The sequence below is a fragment of the Saccostrea echinata genome, unplaced genomic scaffold (assembly GCF_033153115.1).
Source record: "Saccostrea echinata isolate AGI-Se365-2 ecotype Australia unplaced genomic scaffold, CSIRO_AGI_Sech_v1 ptg000002l, whole genome shotgun sequence".
Lineage (NCBI taxonomy): Eukaryota > Metazoa > Mollusca > Bivalvia > Ostreida > Ostreidae > Saccostrea > Saccostrea echinata.
Window position 1 is genome coordinate 28,657,808 of NW_026889751.1, and position 18,337 is coordinate 28,676,144.

Consider the following 18,337-nt stretch of genomic DNA (forward strand, 5'->3'; position numbering starts at 1 on the left):
AAATATTCCAAACGTTGACTCAGTACCGGCTGAGGATCATGTAAACATTATCATCAATTTTCCTGTCATTAGTCAGACCTGTAAACTGGTAGCCCCGCCGGCGGACGGAGACGATACCAGGCAGTAGCCATCCGAAATGGTTCCGTCAACAAGGCCACCAATCAAATCGGGAGATGATTAATTAGTTGTTGAACAGTGCTTTAATTTAGCACGGGATAGCACTTATAGCATCTTTTATTACCCGTGTACAAGATTTCTCGTCAATTTAACGATAATGACGTTCTAATGGGATTTCGTGATAGAGATGTGCGTTTCCTGTATCATTTAAACTATTTTATATATATTATTACAAAGGAATATTGCGACCGAGTAAACTTTTTTACAATCTCAAAATTTGTCTTTCCTTTAATTAAACATTCCAATAAAATGAACTACTTTATTATGCTTTGTTGAATGAAAAGTAAAAACATCGAAAGGAACCATGAAATCATATTGTAGGGGTGCGGGGGTAAATGATGAGCCGAAACCGAGGACTGTATTTTGATTCGATTTTTAAAAAAAAAAACACAACTTGAGGATGTGTAGACATAGCGCATTTCATTTGAAAGGCATCTTCGCGCACTCTAGTAGTGATTTCTTAAATACATTTTTTTAACCAAAATTTTATCATTCAATCTTAGTTTATACATGTATAAATTCAAACTACACAATAGTGATATTTAAATGTTAATAATTCCCTTATATGATAAATATGAAAATCATCGAGTTTGTATGGAATATATAGTAAATATAGAGGTATCCTCCTAACGATGACAAACTTTCGCCAACGACCACCCTTAACCAGAAAAAAAAAAAAAAAACTTTTGAATAATTTTATTTGGATACGACTGCACTTCATTTCATTTAGATAGTCTTGAAAAAATGGTGAACATATATATTCAGTTTTTCTTGTCGTATTATCTTAAGATTTAGCAAGTCGCTTTAATTAATCCATTCAACATCAATGACTCCGTGGCGCAGTGGTATGATTGCTTAAATGTAATGTGGTGATTCCGAGTTCGAGCCCAACATTTTCCATTTGTGCCTTTTAATTTTGTTTTCTTTGTGTATATTTTCCACGTTTTTTTTAATTATCTTTTATAATAAAATTTCAGAAAGCTATAATATACGCATTACACTTAGAAAGTATCTGGGGGAAAAGACAGTCTTAAACTATTTCATTAAATTTTACGTATTCATAGCAACTTGTTTTATATTCATTGATTTTCTAAATCTTTTGTCTCGGAATTAGAGTACTGAACATGTAAAATGATTATCATATGACCTACTTGCAACTATGAAAATATAACACTCGTCCACAAATGATATTACATAGGTTGATCTTGAATTGAAAAAGTGTATCTATAAATAGGAACAGGTGATTTCCTTTTGTTTTCTTGAGTCGACCGTCTCATCGGTAAGGCAGCTATATAGCTCTTTATTATAAAGTAACAATGTTAGGAGGAATTTTAATCGGTATTGCAGATACAGTACATTTGTACAAAACGTAACATATTTTCATTGAATTTATTTAGTTGAACTTTTATTTCCATGCGATGAAAATTTCTACATTTCAGTGAGGCCACATAACAGTTTAGGTATTCCGGAAGAAGAGGAGTTTACCCACCAAACCTTACATTTTATAAACAAAAATCAATACAGCGCTAGACAATTTTTCACTCGTCATATATTTTTAGATTGGCTTGACAGGACTAAACACCTATATTTTGTTGTGTATTTCTGCTTGCTACACAGTACTCTCTATATGCCATGAACAACACTGTGCACATTCTTATGTGGACTAACTACACCTCGGTTTATAAAGGAATGTGAAAACGAAAGTAGAAGTTCCATTGCGTTTCTTCTTGTAAACAAGGGGTATCCTATGTAAACAAGAGGTATACACCTGTAAAAGATTCATTAAAATTATGTGGCTGTGGAATTTCTTCACTTTCTTTGCTTTTCATCTTTATGTATTCGGTGAAGACAGTATCGCGTTGCCTCCTCAAATAACAGAAATGGCCATTGTCGCCAAGACTTTTGCACGTTTTAGCGAAGTGACTGTCACAACAGTGGTAAAAAACACTAACAACAAGAGTCATGAGGTGATGTTTGCCGTTCAGGTTCCCATGTCGGGTTTTATTTCTGGATTTCAAATGACAACAAACAACAAAACCTTGCGAGGTCTTGTGCAAGAGAAGTCTGTAGCAGACAAATCCTATGACCAGGCCAAAACATCTGGCACTTCTGCTGGTAAAATCAGTCAGACTCCATCTATTCCTGGCCGAGAAATGGAGAATTTTGCCGTCTACATAAATGTAGCAGCAAATTCCACCGCTATGTTTCAGCTTACTTATCAAGAAGTAATAAAGAGGAAACTTGGACAATTTCAGCAAAAAATCCACGTGGAACCGATGCAGATTGTTCCCAATTTGTCGCTTTCTTATACAGTCGAGGAACCAGAAGGGATTCGGGCCTTAACTTACATCCTTCCAAATCAAACACAGCAAAGAGACAGCTCCTCGTCTGCAGTCGACATAAGAGCCACGCCAAAGAAGAGGGAGATAGAGTTCCGACCCACTATAGAACAACAGCGAACATTTAACAAGGGGAAGGGGATCATGGGAGACTTCGTTATATCGTATGATGTCAATCATCAAGATGATGGTGGTATTGTTTTGGTTCATAATGGTTATTTTGTTCATTATTTCTCACCAAGTGGGCTTGAAACGTTGCCCAAGAATATTATCTTTGTCATTGATATTAGTGGCTCAATGGGTGGATTCAAAATAGCAAAAGTCGGCGAAGTGATGCATATTATTTTAGGAAAACTTCGAAAGAAAGACTACTTTAACATTTTGTTGTTCGACGACAGAATAACGTTGTGGCAAAGTAAACCACAAAAAGCAACAGCCTCAAATATTGAAGTAGCGCGAGGGTACGCTAAGGAGACTCTTGTTGCCAGGGGCAGTACGAATATTAACTCAGCTTTACTTGACGCTGTTGATCTTTTGTTGAATTTACAAGATACCCAAGATAGTAGAGGGAAGATAATCGTGTTTTTAACCGACGGTCACCCGACTGCAGGAGAAACTAATCCCAAAAATATCCAACTAAACGTAAAGAGAAAGAACGAAGGTTTGGCGTCCATTTTTGCCTTAGGATTCGGTCATAATGTTGATATGTCTTTTCTAGAGGGGTTAGCGTATGAAAATGGGGGATTTGCTCGAAAGATCTATGAAGAACGTGACGCAGCTGAACAGCTGGAGACTTTTTACGAGGAGATCTCAACTCCCCTACTAGTGGATGTCCAAATGGAATATACACCCACAGTAGTTCTGGACGGTGACGTCACAGAAAGAAAGTTCCCACAATATTTTAATGGCTCTGAGCTTGTCGTGGCAGGAAAACTACGAAAGAACTCACCTGCCGAATGGCAGGCCAAGGTGATAGCAGAAGGCGAAAGCGGACAAAGTTCTGGGCGTCTAGAATTTATTACTACGCCAAAGAATCTGCTGAACATACCGGGGGTTACCACTGACTTTGCCGAGAGATACTGGGCATTTTCAAGAATTAAAGAACTTTTAAAAATGGAACTAGTGGCTGAAAACGAAATGCAGAAAAACCATTATCACGACCTGGCTTTAAATTTGTCCTTGTCGTACCAGTTTGTGACACCACTTACATCAATGGTAGTGTCCGAGTCCGTGCACGCACGTGAGGAAAGTTTGACAGAAAAGTCTCTAATGATGGATGCTTTTGCTTTAAGTCCCAATCGGAAGGTCCCTGGAGGTAAAGTGCATGTTTATGCACAGAGTGTTGATTCATCCGGACAGTTGACTTACCGTTTTGATGCCACAGTACTTTGTTTGATTTTTGTCGTGATTACAAGAAGTTTTGCTCTAAGATTTGTTTAACTCTGTTTAATTTTTAATCCATTTCGTATACGATCAAAAGAGATGATGACAAAAACATATTCGATTTTAACAGTTAAATTCATCTTTTACTGTGATAAAAAAATGGGTTGTTTTCGTTGTCTTACTGTCCTCATTGTCTGTGTAATAACTTACTGATGTAACCTCAAGCCAAAAAATGGAGAAATTTGAATTTTATTATTTTAACCTGTACTGCAATATCATATTTGGTATAACATTTTAATGGGGATTTTTTTAAGTGAATAGGAAGTATTAACAAATATACATTTTGATAGGGAAACCCAAACACTAACCTGATACAGTATGTATTGTTGACTTACTTTAAAAAGAGATCCTTTAAATTTAGATAAATACACATTATTTGCTGAATTTATAGAGACTTTATATTGGTTATCTTTACTGAGGTATAAATTCCCTAGAGATATAGTTTTATTTTCTTTAGTACTTCATAATACATGTACATTACAATGCAATCAGTTGTGAGTGGCTGTAAATTATTTAATTCCTTGTATATTATGTAAATTACCAATTACTGATTTTATAAAACGCTTTGATTGCTAGGTATCTTATAGATTCTGCTAATTTTATTCATCATATTGAACATTATTGGCCGAACATGCCTTCTTCAGAACTCATGAGAGTCGTATATTTATTTTTTCTAATTGAAATATCCAGATCAAGGAAGGTAATGCAATCCACTTCTCAAATGTCAATGTACTAGTAATAAAAACCATGACATGGGAATCGAGTATATCTACATCTACATGTAAACTTTAATGATGAATATAACATGCACACAAAGTGAAAATTTGACCTCAATCTTGATTGGATTTTCACTTTGTATACTTCTTAATTTTTCTTATTTTTGATACAGAAAACAGGTTGATATGTAATTAAGTGGCAAAATTGTTTGTATTTTTTATCGCTTTTTGTTACCAATAAACCTTCTTACAAGATGATTTACATTTCTGAGCGTCTGAGCAAATGTCAACAAATATTTCCATCTCGGAGAGTCATCAGCGAAATTTTATCGTCGTTCATATCATCGTAGACATCATTACTGGCCGTATCTATGTGAAAAGACTTTTATCCCTCAATTTTAATGTGGTAGGGAGGGAAATTTCTTGCTCTCTTGTCAACCTCGAGTAAAACTGACATCAATGCTGTCAGTAACATTTTAGTATTTTGAAAATTTAAATGAGCACGCTGTGCTACGTGTAAAGATACACATTTCTTTGTTGCGCAAGATGAATATACTGGCGAACTTGATTGATATAGTGGGGGATAAAACTACAAGTTGTCGTTTTAATGGGGTACTCGGTGGCTAATTAAATTGTATGTGGATCTTTGCAGGTGCGTTATCTCGCCCCAGAAGTGAGAGTTTTTACGGAGACGTAAACAGCATTGACACGAAGACTCACTTTACATCACGTTTCTGATAGTATTACGACCATAAAATCCACCATTTTGTGCAATTTTCGAACGATATATACTGCAAAGCAAAATGAAGAAAGTTATTTCATCACAAGATGTTTCACGATCCTCAACCCACAAAGTTGGGGGTTAGCGTAGGGTTTACGAAGGAATCATATTTTTATTCGGTCTTTTTGTCCGTCTGAGTAAATGATAGAAAACAATAACATCTCCGCCTAGATTGAGTGGTGTCATAACCTTGATCCAAGGTCATCTGGACAAATTCAAGGTCACCGGCGAAAAAAAAATTGGTAGATAATGGCGAAACATTGGAGACCCATTGAAAAGATAGCTGATGACCTGAGGTGGTAAGATGAGCCTGATTCAAGGTCAGTCATGCAAGGTCACTGGGTAAAAAAAAAGAACAAAGAGCTGCAAGTATTGTGAAACACTTATATTATCCTATGAATTTGAATCAAGATTATAGCGATCTCCTTAAGATATACATATACCTTATAATGGGTATTTTTACGTGGTATAGTAAACTATATCTCTAGTCGATAATCCCAACTTAAAAAAAAAGCTTCCATAATTTAAGAGGGTTTTTATTTTAAGCATGCATGTGCTATTGTTTATTTTTGGGGTACGTCTGAAAGGTTGATTTTAAACCAAATACACTATCGGTATAAATGAAAGTCATTTTAAACATTTCTGCAAAATCTATCGAAAATGCCCGATATAATTCATTTTTGATTACAGATGATTTTGTTGTAACTGTGATTTGGTGTTACGTTCTAAATTAATTGTTGTGTGGTCTAAGTTCCAGTAAAAATGGGACCGGAAGTCAGAGAACGCATCTGGCTGATGGTGGCTCCACCTGTTGCCGAGATTCTATAATCTCGGGCAAGGTCTCGAAATGGCATGTGTTGGTATAGATAGTGTTTAGAAGGTTATAATTTTCTGTGTGGTGCATACCTATTACAATACGGTATCAACCTTTTGCTGGTTCGATATCTTAGCATGATTACCCAATCACGGCTGGATAAGTATTCCCGTGAGAGCCTCACTTTCTAATGAATATAAATAATGGGTATTAATTTACTACCTTTTGTAAACTTCTCTGAGAAATATATTCCAATACGAGCGCATGTATAATTTGTGCTCACATTGAATATACTCGCTTCCTTACAATATGTTTCAAATATTTATTGCATATTAATGTTCATATTTTATTTTATTAATAGTTTGTTTTTCTTGAATTGTAAAGGGGGGTTGATGTTTTGTCATATATATATTCATTTCTCATATAATTTTTGTATGAACGGAGAATTTATTGTTCTGTTTATGTTCAACATAGTTATTAATTAAACTTTATTGGTATTAGTATGTCTGTATATTTGAAGAAAAAATTTAATTACTCGGGTATGTATTGGGGTTTAAACATCAGCAATTATCGAAATTTACAATTAAAATCGATTAGAAACAAGATATTTCACAAAAGAATCAAAAACTTGCGATTTTTAAGCTCATTGAAGAGGGTTCGATATGGAATCAATCTGTCGATCGCCCCTCCAAAACCGTCGGCTCACTCGCTATCTTGATTGCAGATGGGGGTATAAAAACCGGAACAATTCTGGGAGTAGACATTTAACAGAACACTAATTTTGTTTTTATAGTTGCTAAAACTAAATCTTTATCAAAGCATTTAAGATAACATTTCACAGATATTTGAGCAATATGTAAACAAGCTCCTTAATGACTGTTTTAATTGCAGAATCTGTTACAACCCAACACGTGGGGCGAGCGGGATGACCGCTCCGTCGAAATAACAAACAGACCGGATCCAATAGGACAGATTCCGGAGACCGATAAAAATCACTGATAAATTTTAAACGATCATTATGATATCCAACCCACAACCAAATAGCAATTACATTTTTATGACTAAGAATCATGTCAAAGCGGTTTTAATGTGCGTATACACTGCAGAAAGTTTCTGCATTGCGAATAATTCCATTGCCGTTATATGAAATGCATGGCTTTCACAGACGGTTTTCTGTTGTTTTCTTTAATATCCGTATCACTTCAATCATAAAAAAAAAAATTAAGTTAAACCTTCATAAATGGGTAAAGTAATTTTTTTTTATATTATTGCTAATGTTGCTATAACTTAGACACAGTAAATCGAATAATTGGATCGTAAATGAAGCCCCAATAATTAAGACTTTTGAATTAAAAAAAAAACGGGAAGCATTAACATGATTTAAAAATTATTTTTGATTTAACAAAAAGCTTAATAGAAGAGCTCTCTTTCTAGGTCTCTAGAAAAATAAGAGGAAGAAAAGACTTCATATAGATTTCTGCAAACATTTGTTTGTCGGAAAAGACAATTTTTCCCAATAGTAAATTCTTTTTGAAAGTACATGTGTAATGTAGTAAATTATTTTCTATGAATAAAGAACCTGCTTACATATGTATTAACTTAAAATGTTAAGAGTTACACAGCGTCAATTCAAATGGTTAATGACCTTTTTTCTTGGTCCTTTTTACAAAATTATCATTTATTCTTAATTGATTTTGTTTTCTTTTACGAAGATTACTTAATGTTAAAATTCATTCCCCCGAATTCTTTGGAGGAATACTCTAGGAAAACATTTTTCTAGTCTGGGTTTCATCTATTTCATTTAAACAATATTTTACTTCATATAGTGGAAATGCATTAATTCTTTGAAATCTTTTCTGTTCCTGGGTAGTTAGCAGACAAACTAAGTGCATTGGTATGTTATTCTTCCAAAATTGTTAAATTCATGGCCCCTGGGTGAATGATTCTGGTCAGTATAGACGGGGTTCTATTGATCATTTAGTGAAAATACTTAGTTTAATTAAAATCTTTTTTTTCTCTCCCTGTCTATTTAGCAAACAAACTAAGTGTATGGGTATGATGAGCAAGGGTGTCTCTTCCAAAATTGTGAAATTCATGACCCCTGGGTCAGGGGTTCTGGTGTTCTGGCGGGCTCAACTGATCATGGAGTGAAAAGGAATTAATTCTTTGAAAATAATTTTCTCTGCTCCTGAGTATTTAGCAAAAAAGAATGGTTTTGATGAACAGGGGTGCCTCTTGCAAAATTTATGGCCCCCCGGGTAAGGAGTGCTGGTGTTAGGGCGAGGTTCTAGCATGATTTGTTACTGAGTACCAACCACACTACCCGATTGCCCTTTTGCTTGTTTTTGGCAACATATCTTCACCTATCATTTTATTTTGTTTTATTGTATGATTGTAAAACTGCTTGCCATTCTTTGGATCCTGCAGAGGTTGTATCATATTCAGGTGACCATTAAGGCCCCTGGGCTTATTGTTTCATTTCAAGAAATTTCAAAGAGTTATTTTGCTTTACATGTTACATACAAAACATTGAGTTACTTTTTCACTTTCATCCGGAGAATTTGCCGAAACGGCTATAAATTCTTTATCGATGTGAACATTTTTTCCCCTGATTCTATGGAGTGTTTAGAACAGATATTATCAAGCAATCCAAATAAATTCATTGTTACATAATCTTCCAGGGAGGTGTGCATTCTCTTTGATGTCTTTCCAGCGATCTGATTGTCTAAGTTTTCGTGCTTTACCTATGCTATAATATTATCGTTATACATACAAATCAGTTGCTCTCTATTTGTGATGCATTCTTGTCTTGGAATTAAGATAAGAATCGTTACGACGACTATAAGATTATTTAGAAAGGGGAGGGTTATAAATTTTTATTCAATGGTTTTTTTCTTTTCTTTGTTTCTTAGTATATTGAAAAGGAAAAAGAATATCACTGCTTATAAATGTGAGTGCATTTCAATCGTCAAATTTAGAACCCGGAAGCTTAACAACAAAAATGCTGAATATAATTTCGAATCTTTTGACTATATCACAAAAATGTTAGTTTTTACTCTCTAAAAGATATATTTGTATTTTGTCAGTTATGATAATTGTTATGTATTTTATGTATCTGAATAATCATTCTTCACTGCTGATGACGGACGATTTCCAGTCCGCGTTCTTAACTTCTGAGAAGATCCCGAAAATCCCAGAGCCATATGAAGAGGTTGTTGACGTACAAAGACAAGGGCCCGTCTCCCTAATGTATTCATTTCACTTGTGATTGCGGCAATATAAATAATCCGTCAGTAATGGATCTTAATGACAGGAGGAGGCTGATCTGATCGGGTTCGGTAGAATGTACATTACAGCCCGTGTTTACTCTATCCTGTGACATATGGACTCCGAGCTGTTTGATAAATAACAATATAAAGAAAATACTTTTATTGCTTGTTTCAGAGGCTGGAATTGAAAAGAATGTGTTTACATTTGCAAGGTTTCAAAAATCTTACTGCAGTGAAAACTGTGTGAACGACTGCTGTTCTATGTAAGATTTAGTCCAATATTTCAGTTCTCCCCTCTTTTTGTCTTTGATTACGAATGTAAGGATAAACCAACAGTTCGATATTTCGTAACTGTTTATATCTTTTCTTGTCATTGTCACGTTTTTAAAGGTGTTCATGTTGATTATGCTCATTCTCTTCTCATCTGGTTCAGATCTCTGTTTTAAACTGAGGAATTAGTGCGTCTTATATTGTAAAGATGTAAAACCACGTAGATGAGTCAGGGAAGAGTGGTTTTCTATATGTTTGTACAGTATATTTTAAATTTGCACTAATATTAGCACGATGAAATTTCATTTGTTAGTTCTTCGATCGGCCAAGGTTTTTGCGGTACTTATAAGATAATTTTTTATTATTTTTTTTCTCCATTTTCTCTCTCTCCGTTTCTACATGTTCATCATTCTGTGTCCAGCGTACATGTTCATTCTTACATATTGATTTTTAGAATTTTTTCTCACATTTTCTCCATTTTTTTCTTTTTAAAATGTAATTTCCTTCCTTTAAAGTTGTTTTAGCCTGCATTTTTATTCCTCAGAATAAACTATTTCAAGAATATAGCTGGGTTCATATTTCATAATTGGGAGGAAATTAAATAAATCGATGAACCACGGAAACTAATTCTTTTATGAAATAATTTTTCATTTAATACTTTTAAATATGATTTGTGATATTTTGCAAACCTTTTAGGTGTCCGATCCTCAGGTTCTAAAATTCAGCAGTTAAGTAATTGAAAAAGCTCACAAAAATGTATCTGAATTCACAAAGTAATGTGTATTTACACTGTACCTATGGTATTTATTCAAATTTCATAGTATTGTTAATCACATTATTTAGGGAAAATAATCAAATCTCAAATATATTTTCAGGTAATGAATAAAAGCACAAGCTATGCATTTTTATATTAAAATTCATCAGCAAATATACATGTATTTTAGGATTAAAAAAACTATAGGTATCCAGGCAATCAGAGAAAATTGCATGTTTGTATACTTATACTACTGTTTAAAAATACAGAGTGTACATCATTGCAAGACATCACAGATCACTTTTTAATTCATATCGTGCTAATAAACTTTGGTATCAAAGGCGAAATTTCAGGAAATTCGATTTCTTTAAAAATGCATTTATTTTTGTACCTTTATGGGGAACAAATGTTAACTTTTTACAAGACCATTTCTAAGACATCAAAAACCTGTAATTATATTGAGATGCATGAAATAAAAATAGTTGGACGAAAAGATTTCAATTTCAAGCTTCATTTTAAGACTTTTTAAATTTAATGATAATTAAACAATAATTTTAGGATTTATCGTTCCTGACTGAGGAGTGGGAAGTCTTAAATTTATTTGGGGGGGGGGGGTGGTATTTTCAAATACTAAACAAAGGAGGGGCCTCTTGTTAAAATTGACTTAATTTTATTTTATTTTGAACTCCATTGATGTTTCACTGGTTTTGATGACAGGCATTTAGAATTTTCTTTTAAACTTATTTAGAATTTCTTTTATTCTCAGATAATTATGTTTACGAAACATGATATGAATTTATTTGTCAGTATTTGCTGAAAAATAATTCTTAATTAGAGTTAGGGTTGTAAAAATTTGGACATTTATATTATAATTACTCGTAATTCCTGAAGATTTCATTTTATTGCTTGATGCATTACAGGCAGGAACTCGGTTTATTGTTGTAAAATAATGAACGTAGGGAGAAAATTCAAAGTCTATTGGAAATCAAGGCGATAAGCAGATAGGCAATTTCATATTTTCCTAATAAAAATTATGATGTCTATCATAAAATAAAAATTATAATGTCTATGATATAATAAGAATTACAATGTCTATCATATACATAATATAAAAATTATAATATCTATAGGAAATCTTATTTGAATTATGTATCACCCAAGTTTCGTCTTATTCTGACTCTTAAAAAAATGTAATCACACTTTAAAATGGCATGTAGTGATAGGAAGTAGCGTATACATGTAATACAATTTGTTATTTATTTCAGCGTTAACGTTTAACTTGAATGATTTATTAGTAATATTTACCGAAGAAGAATTCTTCTTTCTAAAAAATATAGTATGTTACAAGTCTATACTGTATTTATCCTGATTCGGACATTTTTTAAAAATTATATTTAGCTCTATATTGCCATCTCCTAGGTGTTTAGTGCAGATAAAATGTATCTCTAAAAAAATGTTTTATAAAAAAAAACTACTGATTAAAGCTGAAATGCCTAATTTTTGTTGAAATGCTAACAAGACTCCTAAGATATCATACCTTTAAAAAAGTTGTTTTTACCAAAAAATAAAGTTCATATTTCTGTTGTGATATAATTATAATTTTCCTGATACACTTTTGGCCAATAGGTCCGTAATTGCTGTGTATTTTTATGATGTTCTTTGGCGTTCGTTGTGTGGCGGACTGGAAATGAGGCATGCTATGGGAGGTGAACGTAACGATAAGTACTGTATCTACAGCAGCGATAATCCGCGTACCTCTTCATGTAGTTCTTTATCGCCGGGACTGCTAAAGTAACGAAAGTGACATCTTTATCGGCGCTCAGAGACATGTTAAAATTTTATCCCACACGTGCGCCATTTCCACAGTAGTGCTCACGACTGAAATACAACGAAAAGTTGTTGAATGAATGATACATTGTTTAATATTGCTCAAAAATTGATTTATTGCACACTTGCAAAAAGATTTAATTTTTTTTCTTTGTTATCTATTTTGGTGAAACAAGACGGTTCATTACTCAATGATTTACTTGCACTTTGATCGTCTTCCCACATTTCTAGGGTTTTTACCGAAAGTTATTCATTAACCCTGGTGTTCATTCATTTAAACAATGATAAAATCATCAATAAAATCAATTAAAAACATAAACCAGCATGAAACATTTTATGCTATTTGGTTACAGATGCACATATTTCAAATCTGGATGACACTTTTTATAAAATTTTCAATGAATAAGTCGGTTTGGGTGGTTTTTCTTATCTACTTCCATACCCAAATTTCATTGGTCGAAATAAGCAACACTTGTCGCATTAACACACGCTAACAACCAATCAGAACACAGATTTTATCTCGTTCTTTTGACGAGATAAACAGCATCCCAACTTTCCATTTTCACAGAAAACCTAAAATCTAAATATTGAAACAGGATTTCTGCAGCATTTGACCCCATGTTAGCGATATATTAAAATAAACCAACGGACTTGTTACTTTTTGTCGGAATTATATTCTGATGCCGTGTGCAACATTTTACACTAAGTGGATTTCTTTGGCATGACTATGTTCTCCACAAGTTGTGGCGCTTTTTTGTCCCCTTACCCAGGGGCAATATGGGCGTTCCCCCATCTTAACAGCTCTTTGGCTGCGGTATCAAGAAAGAATCCATCATTTCGAATATCGGACATATTAGATGCCCAAAAACCCCCTCTACCTTTTCCTGTGTACAAAGTTCCTGACACTTCGGTCGGGGGTTCGGGGTGTCGTACCCAGTCCGCACTTGGTCCCCTGCAGGCATTCTGTACCTCTAAAAGCGTCCACAGCTTCGTGTCGGATTCCTTGTCGTCCAGAAATGTGGAACAAAGACCTCCTAAACAACTTAAGTTTGGAATTAATACGATCTTGTCAGAGGACTTCGGAAAGAAATCTGAAAAAGGTAAACCAATCATCCTCAGATACTTTAGTATCGAGTTGAATAAACGATTAGCTTCTTAATCTTTCTTGCCTCAATGAAAGGATTTTCTTTTCACTTTCTGGATGATTTAAGTTTCCAATAAAATGTTAATTTTTGTAGAGGACAAGGCCCCTACTCGCTACCCTGGAGGTGGACCCTGTGGTTGTGAGAGTCAGAGTATTTCCTTCTACCACAGAGGGGGGATGTTCCCGTCCCAGGGGATTCTATCGACCCTGCCCACCCCTTCCTTCTCAATGACCTCCGCCAGTGGCATTGATTCACTACCAGGTAGGTCCTGTTACAGGGGTGGAGACTGTATGACTTTTTAGCTACATTTAATTCTTTATTTTATTCTTTTTATGATTACATAGCATTTCTTGATCCATTATTTACATCATATCCATTGGCTAAATTAATTCATACAGGTCAAATCCATCAATAGATTATATACAAATCTATATGAGAGTTATCTGGTAACATCGTGAACAAGTTGTCTAGAGTGAAAATTAATCGACACTGATCAGAATATTTTTTCAGTGCTCATTAGTGCATTATTCATCAATATATAAAGCAAATCTCAAATAGATATATACTCAAATAAACAGAATACGGGATTTTATGTTATATGTATTTATTGAATTACAATTATTTGAAAAGCAAAGACATGTACATACTGGTAACTAAATTAAATATTTTTAAGAAGATTGTAAAAATTAACCATTTTATTTTTTGGTAATAATCCTTTTTAAAATTCAAAAGTATTCTTGAAGTAACTGCCCTAAAAATAATTTTTCAAGAAATTTTGCATTCTTAATTCCTATAAAGAGTGATAGTAACAAGGAATAATTTTTTTTTATCTTTTAAAAGGCAGATTTAGGTATTTGTTTATAAATCTTGGCGTCACTTTGGATTTCTGATAATACGGAAATAATGAGACGACGACACATTATCTGTTTATTTATAAATCTGTTATCCCGGGTTAAAATCAATCAGTTTCTTTTAGTATCAAAATGAACAGATTAAAATCACTCACTTTATTTAAATAGCAAATCAAAGAGACCAACATAAATAAATAAATAAAATATCTTTATCATTCTAAAATAGTCAATCAATTAGAAAAAAAAGAGAGGAAAGAACATTTTTATAGCATATACACGCAACAAATTTTTTTTCCTCAGTTTCATAAATTTAGAGAATAGTTAAATTGGTGTATAAATTTGTTTTTAGTTGAATTCTGATATATCTATATTAATATGTATATTAAAGAAATTATTTTGATTTTATACCATTGATTTCTCAAAGGACTCAAGAAAAATAAAAAGAAAGGCCTTTTATTTTCGCTTTTTTTTTTTTTTTTTTTTTTTTTTTTTTTTATCAATAATGAAGTTACAAAAGATATAAAATATAAATATTATTTTTTGTTCAAAATATATGTTTTTGGCGAACAAAGAAATATGATAAGTTGAAAAAAAAAACTGCTTCAAGAAAAATAAACTTCATATACCTTTCATACACACCCCCTCCCTAAATTTTTATAAACAGTATCGAAAAGAAAATTAAACGTTTGAAAATTGTATTCCTTAAATATGAAAATAAATTACGTTTAACAAAAAAGATATGATTTATTTTGAAGCATTGTCAATTTAAGACTACAGTATCCCATTTCATATTTCTTGCTTTTTTCACGTTTATTTTTACTTAAGTTATTTATTTTTCATTTATATTTAATATAATTCATGTCAAAGTGTATAATCTGTAACTCCATACGGATCTTGTATTCATAAATTCCTTATTTCTTACCTCTATACTTCAAACTTTTTTTAATCACTAAAAATAATATTTATCCTTCGCCTTTCCTCATTTTTTTAATACAAAATTCAAGATCAACACATTTTATGCAAACACCTATATTTTATAGATTTGTGATTTTTCATTCGATATGATTTAATGTTACTAAATTTAAATATATTTCAATGTTTTGTCACCGCGTCGTGAACGTTTCTCAAAATTTCTCCATTTCTCACACGGTCCATATAGTGCACCGCCCATTTCTTTTTTTTTTTTTTAAGTCTTCATTACACTTGACAGTTTGCTAGCAGTTGTTCGATGAGTAGTATAATCAGAGTTTTCAAATTCTTTATGACCTAACTCTCTTTCACAATTTCCGCAACAGTGATCTGCACATCACTATCCAAAGTAAAAGTTTTATCTGATATGTGTTTATTATTTTATATTTGATAAACTTCAGTTGTTGTTACTAAACAAATCACCGGCTTCTTCCACCTCCCTTGCAGAGCTGTCGTTTGTTCCTCGCTCAGACAACCTCACAATGGGCTCGCGTCAAGATTTTTGACATAAAGTAGTAAACATTATATTTCAAAGATTTTTTTTCAATTTAAACTAATACTTCTTAATCTACTTTGTAAATATCTACCTTAAAAGACAAACATTGGAGCAAGTATTTAATTTCATTGAATTGATACAGACGCACTATTTCTTGTGCTCATCACTGTGATATGCGCGCAAACGACAGAGGTGAACGTATGATCGAGCTGATGGTAGAGAGTGAGGTTTCATCTCTCGGTTTTTACTAATCATCTTCCATGCCAAAATCCGGTGTCCCTTATAAATGTACTGGTATTCAGACAAGATCATAAATATTTATGACGGTCAATTGATGTCAATTCCCGTTTACTTAAACCGCCTATTTTAATCTTATTCATTGAACAATTGCTAACAGCACTTTTTACAAATATTATTGATATGCTAAATAGAATATCAATAAGTTCCGATTGAAAACTGTTGAATACGAATTAACTTGAAATTCTTAAAGATATATTTTGTGCAAAATTACTACAAAACACGAAATTTATAGCTTCTTGACTTTTAAGTTCACAATTATATAACATAAAAGGAAAATAAAAATATACCGTACATCCGGGGGTCATCATAATAACAAATATATATGCAATTTTATTTAAAAAAAAAAAACAAACATTTTGTCTGATTGGTGTAGACAGTCATGTGACAGAGCAAATAAAATACCCCCTTGAGAGCTTCTCGCTTTTTCTTGTATAATAAGATCGGTGCATTATGTTCGGAAGACCCAAGAAAATTCATATTCATAATTTGATTTTTGGTGGATGAATAAATTTTTACATCTCACACTATCATGCAATGCATGTATAAATTATATTGTTATTACGACGCTATGTCTAAGGAACCGGATATGAACTGACTGCTTCACAGTCCATCACAGTCCAATGATGAAAAAAAATGTACATCCTACATTGATAATAGTTTAAACAAAATTGTGTGTGAATTAAGAAATACCAGTGTAATATACAAATAACAAAATGTTATAGTATTATATAAAAGCAGTGAAACCTGTCTAATCCGACATTCCCTGGGAGACAACCGGAATAGACAGGGTATCGGATTATACAGTAAAATGAACATGGAAAATAACAAAATTGGAACGAAAATAACGGTAGGAATTCACAGTGAAACGGATTGAACAGATGTCAATTTAGACAGTTTTCACTGCACAAATTCAAATTTGTTTTAGGACCTTATTCAATCCTGAATGATGACGTCAGTTTGGGACACCATTGTAAGAGGAAGCGGTCTTGGTCACGTGCCGTGTTCTCCAATCTTCAGAGGAAGGGACTCGAGAAAAGATTCGAGGTTCAGAAATACGTCACCAAACCAGACAGACGACAGCTTGCCGCCATGTTGGGTCTCACAGATGCACAGGTAGAGCTACAAGCTCCCGCTTAAAAGAACAATTAATGACAGAAAAATATGCCAATTGTAAAAAAAAAAAGGAAAAGAACACACTTCTTTATTAGAATTGAATTTATGTTATCGAATACCATTTTCTTTTCTCTTTTTAGACCCTTCTTTACTTAACTCTCAAATAAGCGTTTGGTAGGATTTCTGATTTTCTCTTTTTGTATATTCCTATTTTTTATGATAAGAACACAAAAGTCGAACTTTGGGAGGAAAGCTTTGTGTAAATTTTCTGTACAAAACTTGATGAGGCATAGAGGGTGCACTAAGTGTAAAGATTCACGGTATATAATCGGATTCCGTGTTTACTTTTTTATTGTAGGCACATGCAACATGCCTTTCAATTGATAAATGTCTGAATCTAATGTAATAGTCAGCGCGAAATCTCCCAGAATTAAGACATGATAGATACTGTTTCATTAATCTTACCAAATGCACTTCAAGTGTCATTTATATTAAGATTTTACTTGATTCCCATAGCTATTTTTTCCTATCTAAACGAGGAAAAAACTGAATCCCAAATAACTGAAATGAATATTTTGAAATTAATTTCTTTTCAGTTTTGTCGATAATTACTGTCTTTGTCAAGTATTGGGCCTAATCGTTTGTATTTATATAATTATAAAGGTGAAAGTTTGGTTTCAAAATAGAAGAATGAAATGGCGACATGCTCAGCAAACAAAGGAGAAATCGAATTCTGAAGGCACCAGTTCGGAACCTCTCCCAGAAGAACCACTGGTTAATGATGTTGATACTACGGATAGTGATGACGTCAATGATGACATCATCGAAGAGAGACTTGAAGATTGTGATGACAAAGATTCCTAGGGAATCTGCCTATTTTTTGTAATTTCTTAGACTATAATAAAATATTGTTGTTTGTTGTTAGTGCAAGTGTGTTTCTTATTTGTTTGTACTGATCAAGGATTGACTCACACATGAATTAAGGTAGGAATATTTCTTTTCCTATATACATAATGGAACACTGCGATTTCTAGGAATCAAATTTAAAGAAAATTGAACATTTTACTAACTAA

The 18,337-nt window shown here is 33.1% G+C and overlaps 2 protein-coding genes across 2 annotated transcripts; both read left to right on the plus strand.

The window, feature by feature from the left end:
* The first annotated feature begins 1,721 nt into the window (after window positions 1-1,721).
* Window positions 1,722-4,933, plus strand: LOC133176492 (inter-alpha-trypsin inhibitor heavy chain H3-like). Its single transcript, XM_061311614.1, has one exon. The coding sequence runs from the start codon at window positions 1,968-1,970 to the stop codon at window positions 3,954-3,956; it is 1,989 nt and encodes a 662-aa protein (XP_061167598.1). The 5' UTR covers window positions 1,722-1,967; the 3' UTR covers window positions 3,957-4,933.
* Window positions 4,934-13,017: 8,084 nt separating this feature from the next.
* Window positions 13,018-18,140, plus strand: LOC133202377 (H2.0-like homeobox protein). The gene is made up of 4 exons (XM_061338195.1): window positions 13,018-13,490; window positions 13,629-13,796; window positions 17,077-17,264; window positions 17,928-18,140. The coding sequence occupies exons 1-4, from the start codon at window positions 13,112-13,114 to the stop codon at window positions 18,126-18,128; spliced, it is 936 nt and encodes a 311-aa protein (XP_061194179.1). The 5' UTR covers window positions 13,018-13,111; the 3' UTR covers window positions 18,129-18,140.
* The last annotated feature ends 197 nt before the right edge of the window (window positions 18,141-18,337 follow it).

Coding starts and splice junctions, on each gene's coding strand:
- LOC133176492 (XM_061311614.1), top strand. CDS start 1,968: ATGTGGCTGTGGAATTTCTTCACTTTCTTTGCTTTTCATCTTTATGTA.
- LOC133202377 (XM_061338195.1), top strand. CDS start 13,112: ATGACTATGTTCTCCACAAGTTGTGGCGCTTTTTTGTCCCCTTACCCA. Junction 13,491..13,628: donor CGGAAAGAAATCTGAAAAAG/GTAAACCAATCA, acceptor TAATTTTTGTAG/AGGACAAGGCCCCTACTCGC. Junction 13,797..17,076: donor TGGCATTGATTCACTACCAG/GTAGGTCCTGTT, acceptor AATTTGTTTTAG/GACCTTATTCAATCCTGAAT.